The sequence below is a fragment of the Scyliorhinus canicula genome, chromosome 9 (assembly GCF_902713615.1).
Source record: "Scyliorhinus canicula chromosome 9, sScyCan1.1, whole genome shotgun sequence".
In the NCBI taxonomy this organism is placed as follows: domain Eukaryota; kingdom Metazoa; phylum Chordata; class Chondrichthyes; order Carcharhiniformes; family Scyliorhinidae; genus Scyliorhinus; species Scyliorhinus canicula.
Window position 1 is genome coordinate 90265510 of NC_052154.1, and position 25051 is coordinate 90290560.

The window sequence follows — 25051 nt, forward strand, 5'->3', positions numbered from 1 at the left end:
CCTGTTAATGATGGGAATTCCTTTCCGAGGCGCTGCGGAGCATGTCCCAGTCTCAGGTGGGCATTGCTGAGGTGCTACGGAGCATATCACAGACGCTGGGAGACGTGTTCCAGTCTCAGTTGGACCTTTTAGGGATGCTGCAGAGCATGTCTCAGCTGCAGGTGGACATTGGCGAGGCACTGCAGATCATGCACCCCCACTGTCCCGCCCCCCCCCCCAACCGATTACCATGCATCTCAAAGTCAGCATGTGGAACAAGGTGCAAGGCATGGCATGTTACATCAGTGTGTAGGTCGAGACCCACCAGCCCCGGGCCCCCAGAGGATGCTCGCCAGGGGCATCAAAGGCCATAGGGCGGGTTAAGCAGCAGGACGCCTCCACCGCCGAAGTGCATCAAGCGAAACACATAGATGTAGTGGCAGAGCACAGAGGGCTAAACAGATAGAGGATCACAGAGAGGGCACGGGTGGAGAAGGGGATGCAGTGAATGGAGGGTGGCACCATCAGGGGCTAGGAGCAGTTGGGGGTCATTACTGTACAACAATAAAACACATTGCACCCCTGACATGTGAAATCTCTGGCACATTATACCTCAATGCCATCTGAACTCCAACCTCCTGCCTCAGCCTACGGGCACAGTGGTCCTGGATCTCTGTCTCTCCCCCCCACCACCAAATTCATGCCATGTGTAGGTGATGGATGTGAGCACGTGCTTAGCTGACAGACAGGAGTCAGACTATGGTATAGTGAGGAGCACCGGTGCTCAGCTCACAGCGGTTTATCATCATCCTCCTGCCCACGACATGGACCGGCTGTCACTGGCCATCATCCTGGAGTGATGTAGCATAGACCCTGAGAGGGTGGAAAGGGCAATCTGGTGGTGGTGGGGGGGGGGGGGGGGGGGGGGCATGGGTGTGGCACAACGGTGGGTGGGGTGAGGGTTGAACAGCAGACAAAACCACTTCCTATATGAAGTGGGAGAGGAGGAGGGCCTCCCTGGACCTCTGGGCATGCCGGACCCTAGCCGCTGCCGCTTGTCCTCCATCCTCTAGCTGGTCCTGCGAGTGCTCCCTGGGCTGGTCCTCTGGCCTCTCCTGGTCCGGCACCTCCTCATCCTCCTCCTTGGAGGTGGCTGCATGTTCCTCCCCGTTCACCTCCAGTATGTTAGCCTGCTGCTGTGTCAGGTTGCAGGGGCACATCAGACAACAACAAAGCGGGCGACCCACCGGGGGGTGTACTGCAGGGCATCACCAGAGCGGTAGAGGCATCAGAACCACATTTTGACCAGTCTGATGCACTGCTCAGTGACAGCCCAGGTGGCCACATGGGCCTCGTTATATTGGTATATATTATATACCATACCATTATATCCTCCCATTCACAGTTCTGTTTCTCCCTGGCCCATTGCAGGATCATGGGCGCAATTCTCCCAAAGGGAGACAAACAGCCGACGCCGGAGTGAAACCCGGAGTGTTTCACTCCGGCGTTGGAGTCCGCTCCTCGCCCCCTATTCTCCTATTCTCTCCCCCCCCCCCCCCCCCCCCCCCCCCCCCCGGGGGGGGGGCTAGGAGCGGCGGCGCGTGAATTTTGCGTGCCGGGCCTTGACGCTTGCATCAAAGCGGCGCGCCGGGAATGACGCGGCCGGCGGCGCCTAAGTGACGTCTTCCCCTCCACTGCCCCGCAAGACATGGCGGCTTGATCTTGCGGGGGGGGCGGAGGGAAAATAGTGCATCTTTTAGAGACGCCGGCCCGACGATCGGTGGGCACCGATCGTGGGCCAGACACCTCCTGAGCACGCCCGGGGTGCTCGATCCTCCCTCCGCCCCCCACAGGCCCCACACACAGCGGTCGCGCGCTGTTCACACCGGCAGCGACCAGGTGTGGTTGGCGCCGGCATAAACCGGTTGGGTTCGGCAGGCCGCTCGGCCCATCCTTTGGAAACGGTGAACGGCGATTCTCCGAGTGGCCTGTCGCAAAACGCGACACGCCATTTTGGAGGGGATGGGAGAATCGCAGAGGGTGCCAGGGCGGCGTGGCGTGATTCGTCCGGCCCTCCCGCGATTCTCCCACCCGGCATGGAGGTTGGAGAATCGCGCCCAATCTCTTTTTCCACAAACCTGTGGAGTCTTGTGATCACAGCTCATGGCGGCACCCTTGCTCTTGGCTTCTGCCTTCGAGACCTGTGCATTCTATCCATCTCTAGGGCCTTGTTCAGCACACCCTCCGCTACCTGCCCTGCCAGACATACCTCATGGCACTTGTGCCAACCACTCCTTCAGGCTGGCCGACGATGTGCAGGTTCTTCCTTCTTGACCTCATCTCTTGTTCTTCCACCCTTGCTCCCAATGTTTTGTAAAGGTCTCTTAAGAGCCTCACCTCTGCCTCCAATGCCACCACCTGATCGCTGTGGCCTGACATCCCCCTCCATCTCTTGGATCTTTGACCCTAGTGTCTCCCGTCACTTTTTGATCCTTTCCAACGTGCCCTTCAGGAATGCCACAGCCCTATCAATGGCCTTCGATCGGTCCTCCTGCATCTCTTTCCTTTGTTGACGGAACTCATCCTTGATGAAAGCCATCAACTGTTCCATCTGGGGCTTTCCAACCTGCCCTGGCCCTTCCTCCTGCTTTCCAGTAACTGCTGCGCCACAGGTCTCTTTCAACTCCTTGGCCAGGCCTTTCACCTTCTGCTGGGTTTGGTAACCAGCAGACATGTCAAACCCAGGGGGAACTTATCCTCCAACTTTCAGCTACACTTTTCCATCGAAGTTTCTCCCATTTTGGGGTAAAAAGAGCTCTTTTCTATGCCCTCAAACAAGAGCTGCCCTGTATGCAACTACTCGCGCCATGGCCGCCACTGGAAGACAAAGCTACCATAGTTTCCCAGCAGGTAGACCCCAGGTCATTTTGGGAGGCAGGTGACTGTCTGTGGAACTTCATGTCCTCTGGAAGGAATGAAGGAATGGTCAGACACAATCAGCTGTTTTTTCCCAATACTGAGGCAGGATATTCAGCACATCTGCAAGCAATCCCAGACCATACCCGAATGATACCAAATTTCCTCTCTCCCATTCCCCATGATGTCGGTGGAATTGACACCTATTAAAAGATTACACCAATTGGGGATGTAACTACTGCAAGACATCCTTGAATATTAGAAAGAGCGAATTGCTGTGTTTCTGTCATGCAGCATCGTGATGTTGGTCTGCAGTATACTAACAAACAGGCGGCTGTTAAGTTGGTTTTTGTAAGGCGGGATGGACTTATTGTAAAAGCAGAAAACAATGTGAATTTGTTGCTTTGGACGCCCTGCACTCCTTTGCTCAACACTAATTGCTGTCAGGGTGCTCTGATTGAAATACACTTTGTTACGAATATTAAATTACAAATTCTTTTCTTTTGCCAGTTTTGTGTACTTATTGATTTTATGTCTTTCTGACCTTCACAGGATGACTCCCTGCTGCAGATGGAGGCTGATCGCTTACTGATTAAGGAGTTCAGTCTGGCTCAAAAGTTGACTCCTTTTTCTCACGGCGTTACGTCTGGAGGACACAAGGTTTTCTCTGGGTAGGTTTATTCTAATTAGTATATTAGGAATTTCTACTTCATGAAATAATACCTACGCCCACCATTAATTTTCTCTCAGCAGTATTCTTCACTTCATCGATGCTGCTAATGTCGCAATCAATCTATGCCGATCTATCGACTGATTAACATTTGTTGACTCATCGGCCAGAATTCTCCAGCCGTTTGCTGGTGGCGGGATTCTCTGGTGCCACCAACAGTACCCCCCACAGGTTTCCCGGCAGCATGGGTTGGAGCCAAAGAGAATTCCCATTGACAGGAGCCGGAGTAGAGAATCCTGCCACCAGCGAACAGTGTGCTACCTCTCAACGGCGAGAAACACGTGGCTGGGAGACCGGAGAAACTGCCCATCGCCTTGGAGATCTTTTTTGATAAGACATTAAACCAGGAGCCCAACTTTCCTCTTGAGTAGATGTAAAATATCCCACAGCACCATGTTGAAGAAGAGCAGGGAGTAGGGAAACACATCCACTAACCCTCTCAAGGCGAGCTTGATTATTTCAAGCCTCAGGAATTCTGCGAGGTCGCTCACCCAGACCCCCGACTTCGAGGCCCCCTCCGAATCCCTCCATTCCAACAAAATTTGTCTCGGGGTTACCAGCGAGGCAACGGCCAAAACGGCGGCCTGTCTCGTCCCCTGGACTCCCGGGTCTGCCGACACTCCCAATATCGCCACTTCTGGACTCGGGACAACCTTCACCGTCAGCACTCGGATATTATGCCTGCGAACCCCTGCCAAAACCCCTTCAGCTTCCAGCATGCCAAAACATGTAAACATGGTTCACGGGCCTCCCCGTGCACCGCCCCTCACCTGTCCTCCACCCCCTCAAAGAACATGCTCATTCTGGCCACCGTCATAGGCACCCTATGGACTACTTTGAATTGAAAATGGCTAAGCCTAGGACACAAAGAGGATGCATTTACTCTCCTCAAAGCCTCCTCACACAACCCAGCCTCCATTCTCCTCCCCAGCTGCTCCTCCCACTTCCGTTTAACTTCTCCTATCGGGGCTCCCTCCCAGTCCATTAACTCCTTATAAATCTCCGACACCCTCGCCTCACCAACTCCTGCTGTCGATACCATCTTGTCCTGCAGCACTGGGGGAGGAGGTTGGGAAAATACGGCACCTGCTTCCTAACATAATCCCACACCTGTAAGTACCGGAACCCATTCCTGCTGGGCAGCTCATACACCTCTTCAAATTCCTCTAAACTGCTCCCCACAAATGGGTCCCCAAACCGTTCGATCCCTGCCCACTGCCACCCCTGATATCCCATGTTGAACACCTCCCCCCGCCCCTACGTTGCAAATCTCTGATTCCCACAGATCGGTGCCCACACCGAGGCACCCTCCAACCTCAGATGATGCCGCCACTGTCCTCACACAGTCACGGCCGCCACCACCACCGGGCTCGTGGAATATTTGGCAGGTGAGGACGGCAGCTGTCAACAGTGCCCCTAAGCTTGTGCCCTTACAAGAGGCTGCCTCCATTCGCTTCCACGCCAACCCCTCCCCAATTACGCACTTCCTAACCATGGCTATATTCACTGCCTAGTAATAATTCATTATATTTGGCAAGGCCAGGCCCCCTACCCTCCCACATCCCTGTTCCAACAGCACCATCTTCACTCGTAGGGATTTACCAGCCCACAAAAACCCCAAAATCCAAGCATAATTTTCCTGAATAAGCCTTTGGAATAAAGATCAGAAGGATCTGGAATACAAATAAGAACCTCGGGAGTACCGTCATTTTCACGGTCTGCACCCGCCCCGCCAGCGACAACGGGAGCATGTCTCTTAAAATCCCCCTTCATTTGCTCCACCAACCACTTCAAATTCAATTTATATAGTTGTTTGCATCTGGAAACCCAAGTACCTAAAGCTCGTCCACCACTTTAAACGACAGCATGCCCAAACTCCTTTCTTGCCCCCTTGCCTGGCTTGGAACGACCTCACCCTTCCGCATGTTTAATTTATATCCGGAAAACCGGCTCAATTCCTCTAAGATGCTCATAATTTCCCCAATACCTCCGAGAAGATCTTATATATGAAGCAGCATATCTCCTGCGAATAGCGAGACCCTTTGCTCCACCCACCTCGCGTTATCACTTTCCAACTCCTTGACACTCTCAGCGCCATTCCCATGTCGTTATATCGCCAAGGCAAAAAGTAATGGGGAGAGTGGCTATCCCTGCCTTGTCCCACGATGAAGTTCAAAATACCCAAACTCCTTACACTCGCTACCATGTCCTACACAGAAACAGGACTCAACACACAAACCCCAGCCCGAACCTGAACCGTCCTAGTACTTCCTACAGATATTCCCATTCTACCCAATCAAAAGCCTTCTCCGCATCCATAGAGACCGCCACCTCCACATTCTGTCCCTCCAAAAGCATCATTATCACACTACAAAGTGTATTATGGATTTCACCTGACTTAGAACTTTTTATGTTGAATTTGGCCAGGATGAGCACAAGAGCCTTTCCTTCAGGTGTGACTCAACAGTCTTCCTAGGCACTTCAAAATAAGGTTTATTCGAAGAACTTAGTTAACATTTAAATATAAACAAACAGCAAGAATTTTTATCAATTGCAAATATAAAGGCACCACTCAGCTACAGTCATCCATGTAGAACACTTAATTAATTCCCCCTTAACTGTTCCAATTCAAAGACAAAATCCCATAAACCAAAAACCCCCTTTCAAGGGCATGACCCAGCACTCTGCATTCTCACGTGAATAAGACTGGCTTTTCCTGAGATTCTGACCCTGTGTCACCAGCAGGTTTAAGCCCTTCCGGAAAGCAAACTATATCTTTTAAGTTACCAAGTAGGTGACCTATAATCAATGGGTTTATTCCTGGAACAACTCTTAAAATGAAAGTAGAGACAGACAGGAACAAAACACTTCTTTCTCCCTGAGTCCACAGCAGTCAAAACGAAAGCGGAAGTAAAAACAGCTCACACAGCCACTGCCCAGCTCCACCCACAAAATGGCATCACTGAAGCCATGTGATAAGACAAAAACCTTTCTTAAAGGGACTCTCACATGACACAATAAACGGTTAACATTCGCTGACAGATGCCTCCCCTTTCCACAACCCCGTCTAGTCTTCCCCTATTAACCCCGGCACACAATAATCAATCCGCGAGGCCAAGATCTTTGCCAGCAGTTTGGCATTCACATTTAGCAGCAATATCGAGTGCAAGGACCCACACTGCTCTGGGTCCATATCTTTCTTCAAAATTAAGGATATTGAAGCCTACAAAAACATAGGGGTAGCTCCTCCATCTCCCTCGTCTCATTGTATGCCCTTACCAGCAGTGGCCCCAGCTCCCTGAAAACCTCTTGAAAAATTCTATTGGGAACCCATCTGGGCCCAGGGCCTTCCCTGCCGCCATACCTTCCATCACTTTCACCAGTCCAATGGGTGCCCCCAGCCCTTCTACAGGTCCTTCTCCACCTTGCAGATCTCCAATCCATCCATATATCGCCGCATCCCCTCTCCCCCAGCCGGGGGCTCCGATTCATGTAACCTCTTGTAGAATTCCTCAAAAACCACAATTACCCCCATCGGGTCCAAAACTATTCTTCCTGTCCCATCCTTCACCTTTCCGATCTACTTGGCCGTCTCCTGCCTCCTGAGTTGGTGAGCTAGCATCCTGCTCGCCTTCTCCCCATATTCATACGTTGCCCTCCAGATCCCACTGCCTTCTGCTTAGTCACCAGCCCGAACTCCATTTGGAGCTTCTGCCACTCCTTCAACAACCCTCAGGACCCTCTTCCCGTTTCGTCCTATCACTATGCACCCAGATCAACATAAACTCCCTTCTGACCACTGCCTTAAGTGCTTCCCAAAGCATGGCGGCCAAAACTTCACCCGTATCATTCAGCTCCACATACCTACCCACTTCACTCGCTCATGCACCTCCTCATCCACGAGCAACCCCATGTCTAATCTCCACTGCAGGTGCTGGCCCACCCCCCGATCCACTTGCAAGCCCACCCAATGTGGCACGTGGTCAGAGACCACAATCACTGAATACCCGGCATCAGCCACCCCCACCAGCAGGGTCTTATCCACCACAAAGTAATCAATCCGCAAGTACACCCTGTGAACATGGGAGAAGTATGAAAATTCCTTCACCCTCAACTCCCTAAACTTCCACGAGTCCACCCCCCATATGCTCCATTAGCCCACAGAGCTCCTTCACCAGCGCCGACACACTCTACGACCGCGGACTCGATTGGTCCAAACTTGGCTCGATAACCGTATTAAAGTCCCTGCCCTCCCCCTTAATCAGCTGGTGCAAGTGCAGGTCCGGGATCTTCCCCAACCTCACCTCATGAATTCGACATTGTCCCAATTTGGGGCATAAACGTTCATCAGGACCACTGACATCTCCTCCAATTTCTCACTCACCATCACAAACTTTCACCCGAATCTGCTGTTATATTCCCCACCTCAAACACTATCTGCTTATTTCTCAGCACCGCCACCCCCCCCCCCCCCCCCCCCCCGCATCTTCATATCCAATCCTGAATGAAAGACTTGCCCTACCTAACCTTTCCTTAGCCTAGATTGCTCCCCGATCTTCAAATGTGTTTCCTGTTAAAATGTCACGTTCACCATTAAGCTCCTCAAGTGAGAGAACACACGCGACCATTTGATTGGCTCATTCAGCCCTCTCATATTCCATATGACAAACCTGGTCGGGGAGCACCCCACTCTCCTCCCCTGCCGATCAACCATAACCCTTCTTGGGCCAACCTCCGGCCTGTGTCACAGGACCAACAAGGCAGAAAGAACTAACATCTCTTCACACTTCTTCCAAAGTTCAATGTTACTCAAGAGCTCCATTGCCTCCTCCGGTTTCCCAAAATAATGCCATTGTGGGTCACCCAGAGACAGGCCGGGTACAGCATCCTGAACTTCACTGCCTTTTTAAAGAAGGCAGCCTTGACTCGGTTGAATCAGCTCTCCTCTTGGCCAGTTCCGCACCCGGGTCTTGTTATACCTGGAGCTTGTTACCCTCCCAGATACATCTCCTCATCTGCCTGGCCCACCGCAAGATCTTCTTTGTCCAGGAACCGATATCGCGTCACCACCATCTCCCTTGGTGGCTCATTTAACTGCGGCTTCCTCGTCAGCGCCCGATGCACCCGATCGACCTCCAGGCGCAGGTCGAAGGACCCCCTCCCCCATTAGCTGCTTCAGCATTTTGGCGACATATGACCCTGCCTCCACTCCCTTTATGCCCTCTGGCATTCCCACAATTCTCAAAGTTTGCCTCCGGGATGGGTTCTCCAAATCTTCCACTTTCTCCTTGACCCACTTCTGGGTCTCCCTCAACATCCCAATTTCGGCTGCCAATGAGTTCAACTACTTGTGTTCCCCCACCGCCTCCTCCACTTTCTGGATCACCTGGCTCTGGATCTCCAGCCTCAGCTCCACAGGTCGATCCACCACCTTCGCCAGGTCTTCCTGAGCCTCCCTCCTCTGCTGGCTGAACTACTTGTTCAGAAATCCCACCAACTGCTTCGTCGACCATTGGGCTGGTTACTCTCCGCCATCTTCCCCTGTGTCGCACAAAGAGTTTCTTGCTGTTGCAGCTCCTTCCTTCTAAACCCATGTCTGGTCCACAAATCCATCCACCGATCCCACCAGTGGAGTACAACTTTCCTTCACCATCTCTACCCCTTTTATATTCCAAAACATCCGCCCGGCAACCGGGGAAAAGGACCAAAAAAATGCCACGAACGGGAGCTGCCAAATGTGTGACCACTCACTCCATGGCCACCACTGGAAGTTCTATATATCAGACTCTTGAGCACATAATCTTGGTTGACATTCGACTGCAATCTTGAAGATCCTCCAACAGGTGAGTTAGGGTGTTGGGGGAGGGGTCTGGAGGCTCTGTTGGGGGATCACAAGATCAGGGCATCATTGAAAATGAAGGGAAGTGTAGGCTCGGCAGGGGGTTCTCTGCCAAGGTCCGAAAAGACAGAGTCTCGTTCGATAGCAGGATCTTTAGTAGTGCCGGGAAACACCCCATTAAACCCGCACAAAACAGGACTCTTTTTCATTAAATCACGCCCATAGTGTGTCATCGCGAATTTACAACAAGGAAAGAGGCCCTTCGGCCCACTGTGGCTGTACTGCCCATCAAGCACAGGGCTAAATCGCTGGCTTTGAAAGCAGACCAAGGCAGGCCAGCAGCATGGTTCAATTCCCGTACCAGCCTCCCCGAAAAGGCGCCGGAATGTGGCGACTAGGGGCTTTTCACAGTAACTTTATTTGAAGCCTACTTGTGACAATAAGCGATTTTCATTTTTTAAATCTATTTTTATCCTATTTTCCCACACCTGGGGCGAAATTCTCCGACCCCACGCAGGGTCGGAGAATTGGCGGGAAGCGGCGTTATTTCCGCTCCCGCAGGTTTGGTAATTCTCCCGCCGGTCATAAACCGGCGTTGTGCAAATCCCGCCGGCAGCCTGTGAAAACAGCTGGCGCCGGCGGGATTTCATTTTTTAAAAAACTTACCTTAAATCTCCGGCCCGGATTGGCCCAAGTCCCGCCGCTGGGAGGCCTTCTCCCGCCGCCGAGGTTTAAACCATCTCTGAAACGGCGGGCTCAGCGGCGCGAGCGGGCCCCCGGGGTCCTGGGGGGGCGGGGGGCGATCAGACCCGGGGGGGTGCCCCCACGGAGGCCTGGCCCGCGATCGGGGCCCCCCCGCTCACTCCGCGGGGCAGTGCCGTGGGGGCACTCTTTCTCCTTCCGCTCCTCCACGGCCTCCGCCATGGCGGACGCGGAGGAGAACCCCGCATCGTGCATGCGCCGGCAGTGACGTCAGCGGCAGCTGGCCGCTGACGTCACTGCCGGCGCATGCGCCGACCGCCGAAAGCCTTTCGGCCAGCCCCGCTTCCGACGGCGCCGGGTGTTTGCGCCAGTCTACCGGTGCAAACTGCTCCGGCGCGGGGCTGGCCCCCAAAGGTGGGGAGAATTCCCCACATTTGGGGAGGTGCGACCCCTGAGTGGTTGGCGCCACTCCCCTACGCCGGCACCCTCCATCACGCCGGGTAGGGGAGAATCCAGCCCCTGGTCCCTAGTCTTGTAAGTTATGGCGGTTGAAGTGCTCATCTGAATGTTTCTTAAACATTGTGAGGATTACAGCCTCTACTACCCTTTCAGGAAGTGAGTTCCAGATTCCCACCACTATCTGGGTGAACATCTTTTCCTCACATTCCCTCAAAATCTCATGCCCCTTACCTTAAATCTATGCCCCCTGGTTATTGACCCCTCTGCTAAGGGGAAGATTCCTTCCCATCCACCCTATCTTTGCCCCTTGTAATTTTACGCACCTCAATCATGTCACCCTCAGCCTTCTCTCCTCCAAAGAAAAGAATCCCAGCCCAACCAATCTCTCTTGAGAGCTGAAACACTCCAGCCCAGGCAACACCCTGGTGAATCCCCTCTGCACCCTCTTTAGTGCAATCACTTCCTTCCTATAGTGTGGTGACCAGAACTGTACACAGTACTCCAGCTACAGCCTAACCAGTAATTTATATATTTGTGGCCACTTACCTGTAAAAGGTGGTTGCAATCATTGAAATGTATCCTTTGTAAAGTTTTAATTTCCTATTCTACCCATGGAGAGATCCAAAAACGAGACCCAATATGGACCAGGTGCTTGGCTACATTATGGATCATAGATCATAGAATTTACAGTGCAGAAAGAGACCATTCGGCCCATCGGGTCTGCACGGGAGCTGCATACTGGGGCTGGTTTAGCACAGTGAGCTAAGCAGCTGGCTTGTAATGCAGAACAAGGCCAGCAGCACGGGTTTAATTCCCATACCGGCCTCCCCGAACAGGCGCTGGAATGTGGCGACTAGGGGTTTTTCATAGTAACTTCATTGAAGCCTACATGTAACAATAAGCAATTCTCATTACCGGCCCTTAGAAAAATCCTCCTACCTAAGTTCACACCTCCACCCTATCTCTGTAACCTAGTAACCCCACCTAACGTTTTTGGACACTAAGGGCAATTTAGCATGGCTAATCCACCTAATCTGCACATCTATGGACTGTAGGAGGAAACTGAAGCACCCGGAGGAAACCCGTGTGGACAAGGGGAGAAAGTGCAAACGCTGCACAGACAGTGACCCAAGCCAGGAATCGATCCTGAAACCCTGGAGCTGTGAAGCAACTGTGTTAACCACTGTGCTCCCCCCCCCCCCCCCCCGCCTTGTGCTATCATGCCCCCCTACTGTGCCACTGACAAAATCGCTGAGGCTGTCACACTAACAGAACGTTAGTGAGATCCCGTCACTGGCGATCGTGATATTCTACTTTGGCAAGGTCTATGTCATATTGTATGCCTCGCTTGCCCCGCCACCTGGGAACCCGATGCGGGGGGTTGCCTTTGATGCACCTGAAAGTTCTGCTGACGGGAAGGATTGGAAATCACCACCATCTATCTCAGTCTCACATGTCATCCTCAGCCTTGGTAGCATGGTGGTTAGCACAATTGCTTCACAGCTCCAGGGTCCCAGGTTCGATTCCCGACTTGGGTCATTGTCTGTGCGGAGTCTGCACGTTCTCCCCGTGTGTGCGTGGGTTTCCTCCGGGTGCTCCGGTTTCCTCCCACAGTCCAAAGATGTGCAGGTTAGGTGAATTGGCCATGCTTAATTGCCCTTAGTGTCCAAAGTTGCCTTTAGTGTTGGGTGGGGTTACTGGGTTATGGGGATAGGGTGGCAGTGTGGGTTTGGATAGGGTGCTCATTCAATGAGCCGGTGCAGACTCGATGGGCCGAATGGCCTCCTTCTGCACTGTAAATTCTATAATTCTATGTTCCTTCTCAACCCCCTCTGTGGCTATATCTGCACATTACAGTTGCAAAGATTGGAGAAAGCGGCTTATCACCACCTTCCTGAGCACAATAAGGGATGGACAATAAATGGTTATGCACACATCCCATGAGTGATTGAAAAGACATAGGTTCTCATAACATTAACTCATGAAAGAAGTGTTTAGGTAGCCTCCCACAGCCATTTAGTGAATCTAATGTTTTAGCATCTCTGGTTTAGTTCAAGAATTATTTTATCTTCACAACCTGAACAAAGTATGCTACCAAGAGTTCGTACATCAACACTTTGTGCTGCAATCTCTGGCAACAGAAAGGTGCCAGATGGTGTGTTGAAGGAGTAATTTGCTATAATTAAAAACATCTTGCTTTTTCTGTGCACACACCGCATGCAGCCTCGGGAACTGGGCCAGACAGCAGGTGGGTGAGAATATGCAGATAATGTTTTCTCAGCACATCAGTGTCAAAAATGGCAGCTTTAGTTGGCTATCAGGGAAAATCCATTTCTCACTAAATATTAAAGTGGCTATATTCATTGTTATTATTATTGATATCTTTCCCTTGGAGACTGATAACTTTTAAAAAAGGATGAATTTCCTGGTGACCAAAGGAAATAACCAAGGAACAAGATTTTGCATGTTAAGTGTTTTGTAACAAACAGGCCCTACACAGACTAAACATTATTTAATAGGCAACTACCATACCAAACGAATGAAAAGCCCTTTTGCATTGGCTAACAAACACAGCTGAAATATATCTTATGGCAGATGTGTGGTATTAAAATATTAAGTGCCAAGTTACTCCCAGCTTTCCAGCAGACTTTATTCTCCTGGTCACACCAAGTTGAATCTTCCAATATTCTTTGAAAATCATTCCACTCAGTCTAAATATTTCCAGAATCAACTTCCACCAGAAGGACCCACTTTGGGGATTCAAGTTCACCCTATTCTTCATAGCAGTCGCTGTTGCTTCTCCACAAGTCAAGGTGCCAAGATGCCAAGCTGGCATTTTTTGGCCCGCGTGGGTGTTGTGTGAGTGTGGGGACCCTCCCATAGTTTGGGCTGGTGGAGGGAGGTCAGGGATTCTTTTGTGGGCCTCTGAGATCGAGACCCCATTTTTAAATGGCTTCCAGATCTCTCGCTACAATGGGGAGTTCCGGTGAGCGAAGCTCCCTATTGTAAAAAATGATGCTGTGTGCAATCTGGGCCACGTGTTCCCATTCATGCCCTTTTTCCAAAAACAAGTCACGTTGAATAGCCATATGTTTCTCGCTGCTGCGAGTGCCGGAAAACATGCAACTCCACGTGCTCGTTTGGGGACTTTGTTCCCTTTTGGGAAGATCGCACCAATTGATTCTGCCATGGTAGCTAATAGGCTGCGCCCTTATGACCTCAAATATATCCCTTAATACCATGGGTAATGTGTATATAGTTAACAATATGGTTGTTGTAGCTGACCATTTGGGGTTTACTGTGAGTATGTCTCATGTTTTTGCATTTGATTCTGTGTGTTCTTACTTTTTCTATTTTGTTATAAATACAAATGAAAATCAATAAAAATACTTTTAAAAAAACATGGGAGCTGAAGGAGTCCCTTGCCCAGGAGGAAGGCATCCCTTGCCCAGGAGGAAGTACTGTATTTAGGAGCTTCAGGTGTGGATCTTTCAGCTATTTATAAACACACTCAAGTGCCTTCCCTGAGTGTTTACATGGCTCTTCCACGTTTTTGTAACCTTTAGCTTTGCCACAGAAGATGGTCTACACCTGTTTTATATTGAGGACCAGGGGTTGACTGATGTCATTGGTGTCACACTGTTTTGGGGCTGACCCTTCCATGGTTATCAACCGTGTTGTTCCAAGTTGGGAGAAATGTATAACTGAGTACCGTTCTCGTTCGTTGACTTTACCAAGAATTCACCATTTGATTGTGCTACGGCAAATACCCCGCCACCGTGTAATTTAACTATGCACTCTCATGTTTTATCCATTTCACCATTTATTCTCTCATCTTGCATTTTTTTTGAGTTGTCCATTACTATTAAATTTTTGATTTTTCTGCTTTTTCGTTTTCCCACCACCATTTGTTCACCCTATATTGGTGCCCACCACAAGCTGTCTTCGATTGGGATGCCACACCCTGTTGGTTGGTTGTGCTATTGAGATGGAATCCAGCTCCTTCACCTGTTGCTGATGATTTGGAGCAATTCAAGCGGCAGGGATATAGTCAGTCTGGAGATTTGCTGGCTGATTGACTTGTATCTCATGATGTTGAGGAATTGCATTCGGCTGTTGTTCATCTCGAGCCACTTTCCCCTTGTGCCCAGCACAAAGCCATAATGTTTAGGCTCAGAGGCTCCTGTCAATTCCGTGATCACAGAGGCAAGGTGTACATATTTCTGCTTTTTTTCTTTCCACACCATCTCAAGTGCTTTGTTGTCGTCTTTGACACTAGACAGTGACATGACCACCGCAACTTTCTGATACTTCCTGAATAAGATATCAGGTTTCATATGAGGAGCCATCTTTGACCATGAGCCTCGGCTCTTAGTACAATGTCCAGTGTACTTTCCGACAGCTGGCACAACTATTTCAATACCTTGTTGTGATGTTCAATACTTGCATTCTTAACAAACAGACAGGAACCAGAAATGTGGTTGTGGGTTTCATTTGGGGACTTGCATGATTTGACAGTATTTGGTCGGTCCCTTATTAGAGTCGACCATGTAGGGTATAGGCTACCTTGAAGTAATGGACTATTTATTAGGCAAAACGATTTAATGTGATTTGCCTATTTGGTCCATGTATCTGAGATCTTTAGTCTTCTTTGTAATATGCCAGCACCTTAACTTCCTCCACTTTTTAAATTCCCAGCCCCTTCACGCTGCGCATTTGTTCACCAGCTTTTGTCTGGTGGGGCTTGGTCACCCAGGATGGGCATGGCTGCCAAGTTGGGACCTGTGAGGTCCATTCCATCTGTGTTACAACCATATGTCCTTTGGAGGAAATCCTGTTTCCTTCAGGATTTTGAGCTCTTGCAATCCTTTGATCGTTTCTGTATTGCATTTGCTCCGGATTTGAAAAGACGCCATATTACCACATTGTTGGACATGTTGAATGCTTTGCTTTTGCGGATGTTCGCGGATGGTATTTGCATTTCTAACTTGCATTCCTGGTGAACAGGAGACCATCAGTCGCATAGAATGGGAGGTGTAGGAACTATTGAGTGATTCTTATGACTTGATCAAGTTTGAGGAGATGCTGAAAATCTGAAATAAAATTTGAAAATTGTGGAAGTACTTATCAGTCCATCAACCTTTTAGGTTATAAAGCTGAAATGTTCACTCTATTTCTCTCTCCACAGGTGCTGCCCAACCCATTGGGCATTTCCAGTATTTTCTGTACTTGGTTGGCTCCTCTCAAAGTAGGAAAGTCACCTGATCTAGATGGGTTGTATCGTTGATTACTGAGGACAGATAAAACGTAGAGAGTACACCCTGTGGACCCTGCCGCACATCTCCTTCTCCTGAGGTCGGGATTAGAATTCACTATCCAACTAGAAACCAAGCATGTTGACCCAGCTGACTTTCAGATTGACATCCTGGCAAAGACAAAGACATATGCTGTGAAATTAAAGCTCCACATCGCAAAGGAAACCATTCCCCATTCAAAATTACACCTCTCTCTTCCCCCATCCACCGCTGATGTAATCTAGTCCCATTGAGGTGGGGACAATAATGTGCAGTGCTGGAGGAATGAAAGACTGAAAATGTTACACTCCAGTTCAAAAAAAATTATAATAGCCTTTATTATTGTCACAAGTAGGCTTACATTAACACTGCAATGAAGTACTGAGAAAAGCCCCTAGTTGCCACATTCGGGCGCCTTTTCAGATACATAGAGGGAGAATTCAGAATGTCCAATTCACCTAACAAGCATGTCTTTTAGGTCTTGTGGGAGGAAACCGGTGCACCCGGAGTAAACCCACACAGACACGGGGAGAATGTGCGGAGTCCGCACAGACAGTGGCCCAAGCGGGAATCAAACCTGGGACCCTGGCGCTGTGAAGCAACAGTGCTAACCACTGTGTAATTGTGCCGCCCACAAGAAAATAGATTGGAGAATGCGGGCATCGATCCCACTACCTCTCGCATGTTAAGCAAGCGCTCTACCATTTGAGCTAATTCACCATGTTGATGGGGAAATGGGGAACAAAAGCACAGCGACAGGTGAACAAAACTGCTCAGGACAATGATGCTTAATCTGTTTTATACCTTTATGTATTATATCCAGTGCTTTGGATAATGAATGCACAACTGGCCTCAGTGTGTGATAATAAAGGTTGGCTGCATCCAGTGCTCAATGTTAGTAACGATAGTCTGGTATCAAAGAGAATATGGGATCCTAGTTCTGATTGGAGGATATAGTGAGGCCACGAAAGGCGATGAAAGTGAATGAGTTACCAGGTGTCCCCATTCCAGTGAATAAAAGTAAAGCTAAATGTAAATGTAAAAAACAATTTCAATCTTGTTTTTTTCCCTTTGGTCTTTTTTGTTAATAATCGTAATCGAACTGCTTCCGTGAGGTTGCTTGTGATTGGGAAACATTTGCAGAGCTAAAGCGAAAGAGCAGCTAAAGGGAACAAATTGAATAGGTCTTTCAAAGAAACTGCAGACATGATAGGCCACAAGGCTTTTTTCTTTACTTTCATTATATGGGTAGGATTTTCTGGTCCTGCTAGCAACAGGTATCATCCAGGATGGAACAAAAATGATTCCAGGAGCAGAATTTTCCTATGCTATTGCAGACAGACTTGGGAGTTGGGAGGGTCAGCAATTTAGCTTTGAGGGAGGAGCCCCATGTCTTGCTGGCACCATACCATTTTGATTCTGGACACATGTAAAACGCATACTTGTATTTTATTGTGGTCATGCCCTGAATCCTCTTCCTTTTTCCTTATTCCCCATTTATTGTGTGAGTCTAAATAAAAAGTGGTTGATGTTGTGGAACCCCTTTCACATATATATGTATGTGTGTAAAAATAAACCAGCCCTTTCATTTTCTTCTTACTTCAAGTTTGTTGTGCATGTGGTTAATAGAGGAGTGGAACCTTCCAAATTTAAGCTGATTAAATCATTCAAACCAGGGAATATCTGATTCTGATTTTTTTCAAACCCAAGAGTAAAAGTTACTGTACATCTTCCACCAATTTGCAAGGCAACCATTCAATACACAATCACAGAATTGTTATAATACAGAAGGAGGCTATTTGGTCCATCATGTCTGCGCTAGCTATCCAAATAAGCATCATGATTTAGTGGGGTTCCCCTGTCTTTTCCCTTATCCTGGCACATTGTATCTATTCACAGAATCATCTAATGCCCCCTTGAATTCCTCGATTGAATCTGCCTCCTTCACATTTCCAGGCAGTACATTCCAGACCCAAACAACTTGTGTGAAAAAGTTTTTTCCAGTTTGTGGTATTACAATTGCTTCAATTGTAAATTACTTTACATCTCTGTCCTCTCATTCTTCTCTTTATTTTCTGTCACTGATTCAACTTTTCATCCATGTTTCCACTTTCCTTTTATTGCTGATGTGGGGATGCTGGCGTTGGACTAGGGTGAGCACAGTTAGAAGTCTTACAACACCAGGTTAAAGGTCCAACATGTTTGTTTCAAACACTAGCTTTCGGAGCACTGCTCCTTCCTCAGGTGAATGAAGAGCTATGTTCCAGAAACATATACATGGACAAATTCAAAGAATATATATGTTTCTGGGACATACCTCTTACTGTGCTCACCCCAGTCCCCACCATTTGAAAAAGGGAAAATGAGGATATTAAAAAAAAAACCTTCCTGTTTACAGGCAGGTAAAGTGTGGGGAAATCAGAGCGATTTCAATTGCCCCTCACCAAATTTTTGGAACTAATAGTATTATATGTCTATGACACTAAGTTTGTTTTGCAGATGTCATTTGCCTGGGTTTATCCTGGATTTTGGATTTGTAATCCTGAGTACCGTCAAGATCCATATTGTCAAGATTACAAACACAGGCTGTTTGCCGGTATCGTTTTACACTGACCAACAGGCTCTTCAACATACAGGTAAGGCATCTTTGTTGTGCATGTCCTGGTTCAAAGTTAAATATTCATTTGATTTGGAGAAAATTAAATATACATTTTAACCTTCCACTTTTCATCACAATTTATAGATTGGTGGGATTGTTGTGGTAAGTGGTGGGGACCGATAGTTTGACCATTAGCATCCCTCGATGTGAATTCTCCATATAGAATGGGTCACAGAAGCCTCTGGCCTGTGGTACTTGGATCCTGGGAACCTATTCTGCAGTTGCTTCCAAGTTGCATTCAGCGTGGTTGGACAGGGTCAACAAAACATGCACTGGCATTTTACTTATAGTTGGGCCATACTGTCCGAGCGAGTTCCACGTTCAAACCATTCCTTAGTTAAAGAATGTATTCCTCAGTTCTCTGTTGGATTCATTAGTGACTGTTTTTCTATCTTCTTTGTCTTAAGTATTATATTTTTTACGATCAAGCTCCTGTGAAGTGCCTTGCAATAATTTAATATATGCTGATATTTTTATGAAGATATTTCATAACTCACAGAAAAGGTACATACCAGTGAGGATGAAGGATTCTAGGAAGGGGATAAACCAACCCTGGTTAATGTAGAATGCTAAGGATAGTATTAAACTGAAAGAAAGCATTCACTGTGGCAAAGATTCGTGGTGAGCCAGTGGATTTGGAAAGTTTTAAAAACCAACAAAAGATGCCCAAAATTAGTGAAGTGAGAGAAGATAAACCATGGGATAAAATAGAAGGCAATATAAAAACAGACAGTAAGAGCTTCTTCACATATATAAAAAGTGAACAATGACCCCTTGGGGAATGAGATTGGGGTAATAATGATGGGGAACCAGGAAATGGCAGAGGAGTTAACCAGATACTTTCCATCCCCAAAATGCAAAATGATCAAGAGGAAAAAGTGGGGGTGGAAATACATACAATAACTATCACTAGAGAAATAGTGCAAGGGAAACTAATGGGGCTAAAGGCCGATAGGTTCCCTGTACCTGATGGGTTGCATCCTAGGATATTAAAGGAGGTAGCCACAGAGATTGGATGCACTTGTAGTAATCGTCCAAAAAGTCTTACATTCTGGAAAAGTCCAAGAGGATCGGAAAATTGCCAACGCAACACCTTTATGAAATAAGGGAGGGAGACAAAAAACAGGTAACTGTAAGCCGGTTAGCTTAACATCTATGTGGGAAGACAAATGGAGAGGATGGTACAAAGAGCTTATAGAGGGATATAGACAGGTTAAGTGAGTGAGAAAACATTTGGTAGATGGAAAATATGGAGGAAAATGTGAAGTTATGCATTTTGGCAGGAAGAATAAAGGAGCTGAATATTATTTAAATGGAGGAAGACTGCAGAAAGCTGCAACAGAGAGGGATCTGGTGGTCCTCGTTCATAGAGGATAAGAGCAGGAGGAGGCTATCGTCCAACTCAATAGCCTAATCCTGCTTTCCCCCCATAACCCTTGGTCCCATTCGCCTCAAGTGCCATAAGAAAAGCATAGACTAGTTCACAAATCATAAATCACAATAAGGTAGCATGCACATTTAGGAGGTAATAGGGAAGGCAAATGGAATGTTGGCCTTTATTTTAAAGGAGTATAAAAATTGCGAAGTCTTGCTAAAACTATACAAGGCACTTGTTGGACCACACCTGGAATACTATGAACAGTTTTGGTCCCCTTATTGAAGGAAAACTACACTGGCAGTAGAGGTAGTCCAGAGAAGATTCACTCGGTTAATCCTGGATATGGAGGACTCTTCTTATCAGGAGAGGTTGAGTAGGTTGGACCTGTACGCATCGTAGTTTCGGAGAATGAGAGGCAACCTTATTGAGACATATAGGATTCCCGAGGCTTGATGGATGAGCTGCTGAGAAGTTGTTCCCCTTTGTGGGAGAGTCTAGGAGCAGATGGCATAATCTCAGAGTAAGGTGTTGCCCCTTTAAATCAGAGATGAAGAGGAATTTCTTCTCTCAGAGGGGAGTGAATCAGCGGAATCACTTAGGGCTCAGAGGTTCAGTCATTAAGTATGTTCAAGGCTGAGATAGACAGATTTTTAATCAGTGAGGGAATCAAAGTTTGCAGAGATAAGATTGGAAAGTGAAGATCAGTCATAATCTCATTGAATGGCAGAGTACATTTGATGGGCCAAATTACCTACTTCTGCCTCTATGTCTTATGGTGTTGTATTTATTAGTGCTGAGGCACCTCTTCCAACTCTTGCACTGTAATGCTCGAACCTCCTATTGTAAATTAAATAGCAATGTGCCTTTGATGTGAAGGCAGTCCATGCTGGTTGTACATAAATGCCCAATGCATCAAAGTCCATTGATTCAAATGACATCTAAGCTGTAAAAAGCTGATTAAATTCTGAATAAGGTCATTCAAACCAGGGAATATCTGATTCTGATTTTTTCAAACCCAAGAGTAAAAGTTACTGTACATCTTCCACCAATTTGCAAGGCAACCATTCAATACACAATCACAGAATTGTTATAATACAGAAGGAGGCTATTTGGTCCATCATGTCTGCGCTAGCTATCCAAATAAGCATCATGATTTAGTGGGGTTCCCTTATCCTGGCACATTGTATCTATTCACAGAATCATCTAATGCCCCCTTGAATTCCTCGATTGAATCTGCCTCCATCACATTTCCAGGCAGTACATTCCAGACCCAAACAACTTGTGTGAAAAAGTTTTTTCCAGTTTGTGGTATTGTAATACAATTGCTTCAATTGTAAATTACTTTAAATCTCTGTCCTCTCATTCTTCTCTTTATTTTTTGTCACTGATTCAACTTTTCATCCATGTTTCCACTTTCCTTTTATTCCTGATGTGGGGATGCTGGCGTGAGCACAGTAAGAAGTCTTACAACACCAGGTTAAAGGTCCAACATGTTTATTTCAAACACTAGCTTTCGGAGCACTGCTCCTTCCTCAGGTGAATGAAGAGGTATGTTCCAGAAACATATACATGGACAAATTCAAAGAATATATATGTTTCTGGGACATACCTCTTCATTCACCTGAGGAAGGAGCAGTGCTCCGAAAGCTAGTGGTTGAAACAAACATGTTGGACACAAACACACCTTGTGGTAAAGCACTGTTGCACCTATATTAGGTGATGTATGGTCGGACCTGTACTACAGGTACGTCGGTAGTCCCTGCCTGCTGGCTCCACCCAGTAGGCAGAGTATAAATGTGTGTCTCCTCCATGCTGCAGCCATTTCGCCAGCTGCTGTGGGAGGCCACACATCTTAGAGCAATAAAGCCTCAGTTGTATCCAACTCTCATCTTTGTGCAATTGATCGTGCATCAATTTATTGCTCTAAGATTTTCAAAAGATGGACCTCCGTATCAAGCCGGATCGCCTGCAGCTGGATCCACAATTAAGCGACGCCAAAAGGGACTTTCAGCTCTGGCTAGCTTGTTTCGAGGCGTACATCAACATCTGTCTCGGAGGCTCTGAAAATACAGATACTGCACTCAAGGTTGAGCTCCAAATCTTTCCGCTGATCCAGGACGTGCCAAACTACGCCAAAGCCTTGACGCTTATCAAAGAAAATTGCGCTCAGAAGACAAACATGCTCTTCGCCAGGCACGTACTCGCCACTCGCTCACAACTCCCTGGTGAGTCCATAGAAGACTTCTGGTGGGCCCTAATCCCACTCATCTGGGACTGTGACTGTCAGGCCGTTACGGCCACGGAACATTCAAACATCCTTATGCGAGACGCTTTTGTTACAGGGGTTGGGTCGGACTTCATACGCCAGTGACTGTTAGAAGGGACCACGCTCAATCTCGCAGAGACAAAGAAGCTAGCGCTCTCTATGATGGTCGACTCACGCAACATTCAGGCCTACACCCCCAGCCGCGCGGCCCACCCCTCCTACGCATTGTGGACCCCACAGACGGCCGCCCCAGTGGGGGCCTTACCCAGCCAATGCGCCTGCGCCACGCGCCAACCAGAGAACCCCGGGGGTCCCCAATGTTACTTTTGCGGCCAGCAGAAACACCCCCTCCACGCTGCCCGGCCCGCGCTGCCCTTTGCAAGGCTTGCGGTAAGGAGAGGCACTTCGCCGCAGTGTGCCAGGCCCATGCAGTCGCCGCTATCGCCCCCACCCCCCTCGTTTACGGACAATGGGCGTCGCCTCTTCACCTCCGCGGACCACGCACAGCCAGTGGGCACCGCCATCTTCTTCCCCTCAGACCACGCGCGGCCAGTGGGTGCCGCCATCTTCTCCCCCTCAGACCAAGGAGCCAGGAGCCAGTGGGCACCGTCATCTTCTCCCCCTCAGACCACGCGCGGCCAGTGGGTGCCTCCATCTTCTCCCCCTCAGACCAAGCACGGCCAGTGAGCACCGCCATTTTTTCCCCCTCAGATCACGCGCGGCCAGTGGGCGACACCATCTTCCCTCTGCGCAACACGTGCGGCCCATGGGAGCCGCTATTTTGTTCAACCCCCGCCACGTGCAGCCCATGGGCGCTACTATTTTGTTCTCCTCAACATCTTCAGGCGCCGCCATCTTGTCCCGCCCAAGGCACATGGGCACCGCCAGTGTTTCAGGACCTGTGCCCCCCAGGCTCCCCATCATCCGACACCAGCGACGGCTGACCACGACTCGCCTCAGTGACCATCGACCAGTCTCATCCGCACAACCTGGCCACCGCATCGACCAGCATGAAAATCAACGGACACGTGACCTCTTGCCTGCTGGACTCCGGGAGCACCAAAAACTTCATCCACCCGGATACAGTAAGCCGCTGCTCCCTCGCGGTCCACCCGCCAATCAAAGAATCTCCCTGGCCTCCGGATCCCATTCCAAGGCAATCCGGGCGTACTGTACGGTCACACTCACGGTCCAGGGTGTAGAATTCAGCAGCTTCCGCCTCTACGTCCTCCCTAGCCTCTACGCTGCCCTACTACTCGGCCTGGACTTCCAGTGCAACCTCTAGAGCCTAACCCTGAAATTTGGCGGGCCCCTACCACCCCTTACTGTGTACGGCCTCGCGACCCTAAAGGTCGATCCGCCTTCCCTCTTCGCAAATCTCGCCCCGGATTGCAAACCCGTCGCCACCAGGAGCAGATGATACAGCACCCAGGACAGGACCTTCACCAGGTCCCAGGTCCAGCGGCTGCTTCGAGAAGGCATCATCAAGGCCAGCAACAGCCCTGGAGATCCCGTGGTAGTACTTAAAACTGGGGAGAAACGCAGAATGGTCGTGGACTACAGCCAGACCATCAATCGGTACATGCAGCTCGACGCGACCTCCTCCCACACATATCTGATATGGTTAATCAGATTGCACAGTACCGGGTCTTCTCAATGGTAGACCTCAAATCTGCCTGCTACCAGCTCCCCATTCGTAAATCGGACCATCCATACACTGCCTTTGAGGCAGACGGTCGCCTCTATCACTTCCTTAGGGTTCCTTTCAGCGTCACCAAAGGGAGATGGACCGAATGGTCGACCGGTACGGTTTGCGGGCCACCTTTCCGTACCGAGACAACGTCACCATCTGCAGCCATGATCAGCACGAAAACGATGCCAACCTTGCCAAATTTCTCCACACTGCCACTCTCCTAAACCTCACCTACAACAAGGAGAAGTGTGTGTTTAGCACGACCCGCTCAGCCATCCTCGGCTATGTTGTCCAGAACGGAGTTCTGGGGCGCGATCCCGACCGCATGCGCCCCCTCATGGAGCTCCCCCTCCCCACTGCCCCAAGGCCCTCAAACGCTGCCAGGGGTTCTTTTCATACTACGCCCAGTGGGTCCCAAACTATGCCGACAAGACCCACCCACTCATACAGTCCACCCGTTTTCCCCTGACGGCCGAGGCACAACAGGCCTTCGACAGATAGAGAGGACGGGACGGTATGGAGGGCCGTCTAACTGGCCCTACGGGCCAGGAGTTTCCCGGCCTCCCGCTGGTAGGAGGTCCTCCCTGATGCACTACACTCCATTCGGTCACTACTGTGCACCGCCACTAACAACACACCCCATAAACGTCTTTTTGCCTTCCCCAGGAAGTCCACATCCGGGGTGTCGCTCCTGAGTTGGCTCGCAGCTCCAGGACCTGTCCTGCTCCGTAGGCACATCCGACTCCACAAGGCGGACCCATTGGTGGAGAGGGTGCAATTGTTCCATGCAAACCCCCAGTATGCCTACGTGGCGTACCCCAACGGCCGCCAGGATACTGTCTCCCTCGGGGACCTGGCACCAGCAGATTCCACACACATACACTCCTCTGGCCCGGCGCCACCCTCCCCTCCCCTAGCGCTCCCAGCAGCAACCCCCCAGGCCCATCCGTTCCCCCCCCCCCCCCCCCCCCCCCCCCCCCCCCCCCGCCCACCCCCGAGGATGAAGAGGATTTTGGCACGCTCCTGGAGTCACCGAAGATCAGACCAGCATCGGCATCGCCCCCACCACTGCGTCGTTCCCAGCGGCACATCAAGGCCCCCGAGTGGTTAAACCTCGAACTGGTCCACTGGACTTC

The 25051-nt window shown here is 49.3% G+C and overlaps 1 protein-coding gene across 1 annotated transcript in view; it reads left to right on the plus strand.

The window, feature by feature from the left end:
- hydin (HYDIN axonemal central pair apparatus protein) overlaps nt 1-25051 on the plus strand; it is a 1231368-nt gene that overhangs the window by 864177 nt on the left and 342140 nt on the right. Inside the window, exons 32-33 of the mRNA XM_038807144.1 lie at nt 3448-3566; nt 18419-18555. Coding sequence (XP_038663072.1) covers nt 3448-3566; nt 18419-18555 — 256 coding nt within the window. The remainder of the gene's footprint in view (nt 1-3447; nt 3567-18418; nt 18556-25051) is intronic.